We start from the raw sequence: 10,853 nt of genomic DNA, 5'->3' as shown, positions 1-10,853 counted from the left end.
CCATATAACAGTTGTGTTGACACTTTATGTATTGAAAATTTGTCATAGAAGCCCAAATGCAGCTACAAGTCCATTGACCGTCAGTGCTCCATGTTATTGGAAAAAGAGTACATTGTTCAGCCATCAACTCATTCAACCCAATCAACTTACCAGAGTCCTGGGGCGATAGGGAAGTGGCGACTGGGACAGGCAGAGGATGCCACTGGCAGTCCTTAGTCACAACTCTATACAAGGCGACCTTAGGGTGAAGTTTGTTCACTGCAGAATGGCAGATACAGAGCTTGGAGCTAATATCCTCCTGAGGTGACAGAAGCAGGCCTTTTTAGGCACAGCGCTGTTCTCCCCAATCCAGGGAAAAGGGGACTGAAAAGGAACCTTAAGCACAATCTACCCTTTCCATATCTATCAGGCTACTGCTCCTGGCTGGTCACCCAACTTGGCAGACAAAAATAAAACAAAGATTCACAGATTGACATTTGGGTCATGGAATGTCAGAACTTTTTTTGATAATGACCAAAGACCAGAACAAAGAATAGCCTTTATTGCCAAAACACTGAAGAGATATAATACATCATTCTCCTATTGAAACCAGACTTGCTGATGAATCCCACCCTGAGGACATGAGAGCAGGCTACATATACTACTGGAATGACAAGGACAAGCCAAAACAGTCAGGAGTAGGTTTCACCATATGGTCTGACATTGCCCACAAGCTTGACTCGCTCTCCAAGGGAATCCATGACTGACTTATACTGCTCCTCATAAACTTGTCTAGAGTACGCCGCTGTTATCAGTGCCTATGTGCTGACAATGACTCGTAGAGATGAGGTCAAGGAAGCTTTTTATGAAGACCTCAGCAAGGCCATTAAACAGGTGCCATACCAGGAAAAACTTACTGTCCTGGGAGACTTCACTGATCGTGTGAGAGCCGACTCTAACACATGGAGCAGGATGCTAGGCCACCACAACACTGGACAGTCAAACTCCAACAGCCAACTACTTCTTTCCCAGTGAGCCAAGTTCAATCTCACTATTACCAACATAGTCTTCCAACTGGCCAACAACTATAAGACAACATAGATGGTTTGAGGTGTTGGCCTTATAGCACGCTCTCTTCAGCGGGGACACACTTTGGCTGTTGACACTAGAATCAAGGTGGAAGATCTCCCCATTGAAGGGAAAGTCTTTTCAACAATAAGACTGATACATTGTTGGAAAATTAAAGGAAAGTAGATCCATTGCTCCTTCTCTTTATCATTATCCCTGGATCAGAAAGAAATCTTCTACTCCTTTTTGATATCAGAGGCAATATTACCCTCAGTCATCTGCTTATTTTTTCCTCAAATCAGAGACATCAGCAACAGCAGCCTCTATCTTCATTCCAGACCCAGCATAAAAAGAGGTCTTTCAGATCCAGATCTAAGCTGAACAGATCTGCTTCCCCTTCTTCATCGTCCTTGAACACCAGGCCTCAGATCTGATCTGATGATCAAAAGTTGTGGACCAATCAAGAAAAATTCATCCATCCTTTTATTTGGGGATAGGCAGTTCATTGACAGATGGAGGCTGATTACATTGGACTTACGGGTACTAGAAATAATAGAGAGGCTACACTATTCAGTTCAATTCCCCTCCTCTTTTCAGGGAACCTTCTCCATGAGGTTATTCTACATACAGAATAACACAAGCTGCTCCAGATAGGAGCTGTCAAGGAAGTACCAAAACTTCTGTGGGGTCAGGTGTTCTATTTAAGATACTTCCTGGTACCGTAAAAAAAAGATGTTTTAAATTTAAGAAAATTGAACAGATACAAAACTGGAACATCCGAACATATATTAACTCTGGTCTCCGTAACTCCCATGCTTACAGTTATGGATTAGTTCTCCACACTCTATTTAAAGGATACTTATTTTCATATCTCTGTCTGACACAGTCGTAGAAAATATCCGTATTTAATGGTGGTGGGATGCCATTTCCAGTACCAAGTACTTCCATTTGCACTGTCCACAGCACCAAGAGTCTTTTCAAAGTGCCTTTCTGTGGTAACAGCACATATAAGAAAACGCGGTATTTTTGCGTACCCATATTTGGACAATTGGTTGCTAAAAGCTGCTGAACCCAAGGATCTGTTACTACAGATCATGTTTACAATCTCCCGCTTTTTGGATCTGGGTCTGCTTCTCAATGTCAAAAAAACAACAACAAATATTGGTCCAACTCAAAAAAAATTTATAGGTTCTCAATTGGACTCAGTAGCATGGAAAGCTTTTCGTCCAGAGAACAGGTTTCTAAAAATTGAGCAAGTGGTTTTGCCAATTCGAACCTGCCAATTCTATAAAGTGAATGTCTTCCTGGGTTTCATGGATTTGATGGCAGCTCTCACTTACAGAACTCCTTCCTTTGCTTGTCTCAGAGTGAGACTGATGCAGCATTGGATGTCTCAAGTCTAAACACCCATTCAGGATAGTCTTCAAACATTTGTCACCATGCCACAAGATGTTCTAAATTCACTATAGCAGTGGACGGACAGATCCAATGTTCTCAGAGACATCCTCTTCAATCCCCCTCGCCATTGCTCACAATAATGTCAGGTGCAGCCAATAGTGGATGGGGGAGCCCATTTAAGTTGGTTTACACTCTGGGGTCACTGGGCTTTTCAAGAAAAGAGCTTGCATGTAAATTAAATTGGAATTAAAAGCCATTCGTTTGGCCCTCAGCTCTTTACTTCCTCACACAAAAGGGAAGGTTGTTCAGGTAGCAATGGACAGTACAACTATGTATTATGTGAACAAACATGAGGGTCCTCATTCTTTCGATGCATGTGCCAAAACAGTCAGATTATGGAACTGGTGCATTCTTCATGAGATCTATCCAGTGGCCCAGCATTTGGCAGGGGAGAGCAACATGCTTGCAGATTGTCTCAGTAGGGACTGTTCTCAGGTGCACAAGTGGTCCCTGAAGGATCAAGTAGCACAAGACCTCTCCAGTTGGGGTCGGCCCAATGTAGACCTGTTTGCTGTAAGGTTCAACAAAAAGCGTCTCTTCTCTTCAAGAGCGAGCAGGGATAGTCAGTCCATCTCAGACACCTTCCTTGTGCACTGGGGAAGGAGCTGTATGTATGCTTCCTCCCCTTTTCCATTAATTCAGAAAGTGATTAAAAAGATTAGTCAGGACAAACCAAAAATTATATTGATTGCCCCAGTTGGGCTGAAACAGCAGCAGTATATGGACCTGCTTCAGCTATCAAATGGTTTTTACATGCATCTTCCTCTGTATCCAAATCTCTTGTCACAGCAACAAGGAAGCATTCTTTATCCAGATCATCAGTTTCTTCATCTGACTGCTTGGGCTATTGGACTTTGACTAGTCTTAAACACTCATGTTCCTTATTGGTACAGAATATACTGTAGACTTCTAGAAAACAGTCTACTAAAAAGTATTTCTAGGTCTGTTTCTTGAATTTACTAGGGTTTCTTCCCCCTCCCCCCCAAAAACCTCATACTAAAAAGGAGAGTCTGTGTTACATGGTTTAGCTGCTAGAAGGGTTCTTATATATTATTTAAATAGAACTCAAAGTTTAGGAGATCATGTGGATTGTTTCTCATGCTAAGAAAACTAGGGGTCAGTGGGCGAGTCTGCTCAGATTATTTCCAGGTGGTTTAAACAAAGGAGAAATTCCCATGTGTTCTGTTGTATGGTATCATTCTACTAGTACTGTAGCAGCATCTTTCACTTGCCGTAAACATGTTCCTATTAGGAAAACGTGCAAAGCTGCTCCTTGGAAGTGAGAGCACACATTCACTAAATGTTACACTCTGGATCGAGCTTCACGAGTGGATGCCACATTTGGCAGAGCAGTGCTTCAATCGTTATTTAATTAGGACTCTGTTCCCACCTCCTGGGTTTTCAGCACTGCTTGTCAAACTAGCCATAAGTGGGACTACCCAGAGCCACTCAAAGAACTGAATAAGATTGGTTACTGTACCCGGAGTTGTTCTTCAAAATGACTCTGCATATTCAGACTTCCCACCCACCATACCCTCTTTCTCAAAGTCCTATTATGGCCTCTCTGGGTTAGTATTGGAAGGAACTGAGGCAGTAGAGAGTGCAGCACCCCTTATGTAGCCTCATCCTCTGAATGTGTGGAAACGCTGAGGAGAGGATTAGGAGGGGATCCACGTGCACTCTAGTGGGCACTGCTTGGAGACGGTTCTATTGTTTGACGCCAGCAGGCAGTGCAATACCCCTAAGCATGAATATAGTCATCCTGAAGAACACTGGTTACAAATAAGCAACCTTAATTTATTATTACCCAGCTCCTTTTCCTGAACTATTTTATAGAGCAATAAAAAGCATTGAATTGTACTTTTTTCTCTTCAGCCTCTATCCGTGAATGTCAGAGCTAGTCTGTCAACTCATGTTGTGGATATTTCTGAAGCAGCATAAGGGGAAGCCTCAGTTGAAGAAATTTGTAAAATGGTTTGTAACAGGGAGCTTGGAAGGCCAGGAGGCCTGGAGTCTAAATCCACTGTCCTGGGCTACTTCCTGCCAGTGTCTCTTCAGTTTGGAGCCTGGCCCCTCTAGTCCAGTTCACTGGGTGGCTCACCTTCCATAGCGCCCCTTGTGGATGTTGGGCTGTGCTCTGCTGCGCTCCCAGGCTCCTTCAGGCAGGGCAGCTGCAAGTTAGTGAGGCCGAGCCCCAAAATGTCTCTGGGCTTCACTCAGTTACCTCAGGTGTCAGAAGCTCTTAGGTCTCCATTGCAGTCTCCCTTGGCTGGAGAGACAGTGCTTACACCCAGGTGGCTGCCTTGGTTGGCAGGCTTGTGACCTTTCTTCTCAGGTAGGGAGGCAGCTGGCTCCTGCCTCTTCACCAGTCAGCCCCAAACTCAGCCAGGTTCTTTCCTGTTCTCCCCGCTCCAGGCCTGGAATTGGCTGCAGGTATACCGGGGCAGGGCTAGCTGGGCACAAAGGTTCTCTTTAATCCCTGGTGTGCTGGCAGGCAGTTTCTCTGCTTCATCACATGATTCTTAATCATTTATTTCCCAAGTATTAGTAGTTGAAATATTATTGATGCTTGTGGATGTGGCATTTGGTCATCTTGTTCTACAGAGCCGTGGTTCTCAACCAGGGGTACATGTACCGCTAAGCATACGCAGAGGTCTTCCCAGGGGCACAGCAACTCACCTAGAGTTTTTAACCAGAGTTCTGTGGCCCCCTGGAGGACTGTGCGCAGGTTTTAGGGGGTCCTCCAAGCAGGGCCAGCGTTAGACTAGCTGGGGCCCCGGGCAGAAAACCGAAGACCCCCTGCATTGGGCTGAAGCCTGTGGGCCTGAGCCCTGCCACCTGGGGCTGAAACCAAAGCCTGAGCAACATAGCTTTATGGGGGCCCCTGTGGCATGGGGCCCCAGGCAATTGCCCTGCTTGCTACCTGCTAACTTTGGCCCTCGCTTTTATATGCAGAAAGCCAGTTGTGGCACAGGTGGGCTGTGGAGTTTTTATATCATGTTGGAGGGACCTCAGAAAGAAAAAAGTTGAGAACCCCGGATCTAGATATTTGCCTATTTTTTTTTACAACAGGCTACATAAAAAGCACTAGCGAAGTCAGTACAAACTAAAATTTCATACAGACAATGACTTGTTATACTGCTCTATATACTATACACTGAAATGTAAGTACAATATTTATATTCCAATTGATTTATAATTATATGGTAAAAATAAGAAAGTAAGCAATTTGTCAGTAATAGTGTGCTGTGACACTTGTATCTTTTGTCTGATTTTGTAAGCAAGTTGTTTTTAAGTGAGGTGAAAGTTCGGAGTATGTAAGACAAATCAAACTCCCAAAAGGGGTACAATAGTCTGGAAAGGTTGAGAGCCACTGCTTTAGAGAACACACTTCTATTGTAAGGAAAAGACTCTTGCTGCCATCCAGAGCTCACCAGTTTGAGTTTGCAGGCCTTGTGACAACTTTCTCACAAATCAGTAGATGCCACTAATACACTGGGTTTTGGATATGTCACACCAGCTCAGGAGGCTATTTAAAATTTGTACTTATAGACTAAAGAAATACAGATGCTCAGAATCCAAAAGACATTGGCCATCAGATGATAGTAGTTTTAAAGCATGTATAGTTTTGTACCTCAAGTTCAAAGTGTCCTATTAAAGTTGAAATGTAGCCTTAACTAGTGTAACAGCAAAACAAAAATACAGATCCTGGAAAAACAAAGCACAAATATGAGTTAAAAGCAGAATATCAGCCCCAGCGTCATGATCCTGCCAATTCAATGGGGATCCACTACGATGACCCCTTTGCCAGATGACTGCAGGAGTTCTGAAGGTTTGTGTCAACCATATTTGAATGAAGACTATAGAAATGTCATAGAAATTAATAAAATATTCAGGAAAATGTTACCTAGGAGATTAGGAAGATATTCTGATAAATATATATTTATATGCACGGAGACATAAATTTACACCCTTTTAACAAACCCATAGATTTTTAAAAGTACCTTGTTGCATGGATGAATGCCTCTAAGTCATTACATTTTACCAGGTAAAGCAAATAAGTATTAGAGAGAAATACTAATTACCAGAAATATTATTTGAGAAACTGAGTTACTCTGAGTTGTATTGTGTATTGGTATTCTGTCAATTTTAAGATTTTTTTTAAAAAAATATTTTTAAAAGACTGCACACTGAATATATAATACAGCCATTTAGGCCTTAAACTACATTGTTACATTAGAAAATACATCACCAAAATGATCAATTTGTGTTAAAAAACATACATACATAAAAGAGAAAAATACTTAAATTTTGGCACAACATGGACTAAACATTGTTTGTTTAAAGAAATGGATTTCTGCATGCTGTGATCTATTATCTATGTTCTTCTAAAATGCATGGATTAGTGGATGGCCAGATTGTTGAATACTTTTGTCCTGCAAAGCCTGTGTACGGACAAACTTGACAATGATAACAAAGTATTGTGGAGTAGTAGGAAACCAATTTTTCAATATTTTTAGCCCCTTTAAAAACAGTTATCTAGGTTTTTATAATCGTGCTTTTCACTAGAGTATCTGAGTGTCTAAATAATAAAAATGCTACTTTTACATTTAATAAAGCCTCAATATATCCCACAAACTTCAGTACTGCTCAAGTAGTAAAGTGAGAAGGAATAATGCATTACATGTGGGAGGTGCTTTAGAAATGTCAGAAATTATTATATTTCAGATTTGCAAAGATGTGATGCTGGTAAGGCAAGTGTGCCATCCTACCAACAAAATGTCAGCGCATCTTCCCCAAATGGTAATGCTACAGACCTTCTGGCTTAGCAGAGATCCATAATTTTTGAGCTAATTTTTCCACTATTTCCTAGATTGATTCCCTCTAAATCAAACATTTAAACAAATATTTCTATAGAAATGAGTCTAAAAATCTTTGAATCTGGCTGTTACTTTGAAAGAACTCACTTTTTCCTTAGAATTCTCAGTTGATCATAAAAATAGTGCGACGTTTGATATTTATTAATATGTTTATTTTAAAGATAGTTTTCTTAATGTAACAAATATAAAAAGTTATCAGTGTTTTACAAATTGTCAAAAATGTCCAAAGTACAAAAAAGATACGATACACTGGTTAAATGGGAATGATTGTACAATCTGGCACTGAAGAACTTAATACTGTAGGCATGCACACTGTACTCCAGAAAAGCGCATGCATTATGCACAAATAAATGCACAAATAAGGAAATAAGACATGATTACTGCATTATTTGATTACAAATTCATTGCTTCTGTCAATTTTCTTTCTTCAGGGATACCATTTACCTGTAAATAAATAAGAATGTATATAATCCATTAATGGTTACAGCTCATTTTAGAATACAGAACTATATTTTCACAGGAATTACATATCCTTTCCCTATGCCTCCAGAACTCAAAGTATGCATTAGAACTGTCAGCAACTCAAGTCCATGGCCACCCAACTGTCCACGTTTGATGTAATGAATGCCAACTTCAGACTTTTTTTTTTCAGATTCTTCCAAACCCGAATCCAAATTCAAACATGTTTCCCTGTTTAGAATTCCTGTATTTAGACAAGCCTGAATAACTTTTAGCTTGTTTGGAGTAAGTAAGTATGGTAGATGTGAATAACAACACGCTTTTGATGTAAGGATGATCACACTATCTGAAATCCACAGAGAGTAATTTAATCCACTCACTTTGAAGATACTTTCCATCTCCTAGACCAGGGGTGGCCAACCTGTGGCTCCAGAGCCACATGCGGCTCTTCAGAAGTTAATATGCGGCTCCTTGTACAGGCACCGACTCTGGGGCTGGAGCTACAGGCGCCAACTGTCCAATGTGCCGGGGGGTGCTCACTGCTCAAGCCCTGTCCCCACTCCACCCCGTCCCACGCCCTCCCTGAGCCCGTGCCCTCGCTCCACCCCCTCCGTCCCCCCGAGCCTCCTGCACATCACAAAACAGCTGAGTGGGAGGTGCGGGGAGGGAATGGATGCATCTGAGGAAGTGAGCTGTAGCTCACGAAAGCTCATGCTCTAATAAATTGGTTAGTCTCTAAGGTGCCACAAGTCCTCCTTTTCTTTTTGCGAATACAGACTAACACGGCTGTTACTCTGAAACCTGTCTCTGGGAACGGTTTTCCAACCAGTTCTTTGTTACTAAAGAACTAATAGAGGCCTGACTAGAGGAGAGTGTACAACTCAAATTGGGAATTCCTGCATATCTTTATATCTAAGACAATTTCTGTATTACAAGAATATCTGATAATTTTGTTAAACCAACAGCCCAAGGTAGGTAGCACGGATTTTGCCAGCTGGCTAAGGAATAAAAGGGAATAGTTAACAGGGGATGTACTTCTTCATCTGGTAATTTATTTGCAATTCCCAGCAGTACAACACATATATTAGCTGAGTGTTTTGACTTACTACGTTTTGGTTTAATTACGGCTGCTGATTAATCGCAGTTAACTCACGCGATTAACTCAAAAAAATTAATCACAATTAAAAAAATTAAACTCGATTAAAAATTAAACTCGTTTTAATCACACTGTTAAACAACAGAATACCAATTGAAATTTATTAAATATATTGGATGTTTTTCTACATTTTCAAATATATTGATTTCATTTACAACACAGAATACGGAGTGCACAGTGCTCACTTTATTTTTATTACAAATATTTGCACTGTAAAAATGATAAAAGTAGTATTTTTTCAATTCACCTCATGCAAGTACTGCAGTGCAATCTCTTTATTATGAAAGTGCAACTTACAAATGCAGATTTTTTTTGTTCCATAACTGCACTCAAAAACAAAACAATGTAAAACTTCAAAGCCTACAAGTTCACTCAGTCCTACTTCTTGTTCAGCCAATCAATAAGACAAACAAGTTTGTTTACATTGACGAGAGGTAATGCTGCCCGCTTCTTATTCACAATGTCACCTGAAAGCGAGAAAAGGCTTTCGCACGGCACTTCTGTAGCCGGCATTGCAAGGTATTTATATGCCAGATATGCTAAACATTCGTATGCCCCTTCATGCTTTGGCCACCATTCTGGAGGGCATGCCTCCATACTGATGACGCTCATTAAATAAATCATGCATTAATTAGATTTGTGACTGAACTCCTTCTATGTTTCCTGCTATGTGTTTTACCTGCATTCTGTCATATATTTCATGTTATAGCAGTTTCATATGATGACCCAGCATGTTGTTCATTTTAAGAACACATTCATTGCAGATTTGACAAAATGCAAAGAAGATACTAATGTGAGATTTCTAAAGATAGCTAGAGCACTTGACCCAAGGTTTAAGAATTTGAAGTGCCTTCCAAAATCTGAGAGGGACGAGGTGTGGAGCATGCTTTCAGAAGTCTTATAAAGAGCAACACTCCAATGCAGAAATTACAGAACCCGAACCACCAAAAAAGAAAATCAACTTTCTGCTGGTGGCATCTGACTCAGATGATGAAAATGAACATAAGTCAGTCTGCATTGCTTTGGATCATTATTGAGCAGAATCCATCATCAGCATGTACGCATGTCCTCTGGAATGGTGGTTGAAGCATGAAGGGCCATATGAATCTTTAGCGCATCTGGCACATAAATATCTTGCAACGCCAGCTAAAACAGTGCCATGAGAATGCCTGTTCTCATTTTCAGGTGATATTGTAAACAAGCAGTGGGCAGCATTGTCTCCTAAACATATAAACAAACTTGTTTGTCTGAGCAATTGGCTGAACAAGAAGTAGGACTGAGTAGACTTGCAGGCTCTAAAGTTTGACATTATTTGTATTTTTGAATGCAGTTATTTTTGTGCATAATTCTACATTTGTAAGTTCAACTTTCATGTCAAAGAAATTGCACTACAGTACTTGTATTAAGTGAATTTAAAAATACTATTTTTACAGTGCAAATATTTATAATAAAAATAAATATAAAGTGAGCACTGTACACTTTGTATTCTGTGTTGAAATTGAATTCAATATATTTGAAAATGTGGAAAACATCCACAAATATTTAAATAAATGGTATTCTATGATTGTTTAACAGTGTGATTAATAGCGATTAATTTTTTTAATCACTTGACAGCCCTAGTTTTTATCTCTCCGCACTTGTTTTTATCTTGGCACAATTCCACCCTTTGTTGAAAGTACAACATCAGTGTCGGCGAATATTAGTCTAGTTGTCATACTTTTAGAAGTCCTCATGAGGTAACACATACAGTGGAAAATTTGTTTAGTGGGTATTCAAAAAGGACAGTTACTAGCCATATTCTCTTCTCCCTCTCATTAAATACTAATTAGCGGTGTCTACGGGGCCTCTTAAAA

At 40.4% G+C, this 10,853-nt stretch overlaps 1 protein-coding gene across 8 annotated transcripts in view; it reads right to left on the bottom strand.

The window, feature by feature from the left end:
• Positions 1 to 7,515: 7,515 nt before the first annotated feature.
• SGCE (sarcoglycan epsilon) overlaps positions 7,516 to 10,853 on the bottom strand; it is a 59,336-nt gene continuing 55,998 nt past the window's right edge. For all 8 annotated transcript variants that reach the window (XM_073333917.1, XM_073333910.1, XM_073333908.1 and 5 more), the window contains one exon: positions 7,516 to 7,829. In XM_073333917.1, the coding sequence (XP_073190018.1) occupies positions 7,779 to 7,829 (51 nt within the window). In that variant the 3' untranslated portion in view covers positions 7,516 to 7,778. The remainder of the gene's footprint in view (positions 7,830 to 10,853) is intronic.

This window comes from Lepidochelys kempii, chromosome 2, assembly GCF_965140265.1.
Source record: "Lepidochelys kempii isolate rLepKem1 chromosome 2, rLepKem1.hap2, whole genome shotgun sequence".
Classification (NCBI taxonomy): domain Eukaryota; kingdom Metazoa; phylum Chordata; order Testudines; family Cheloniidae; genus Lepidochelys; species Lepidochelys kempii.
This window is presented reverse-complemented; position numbering and strand designations above follow the sequence as displayed.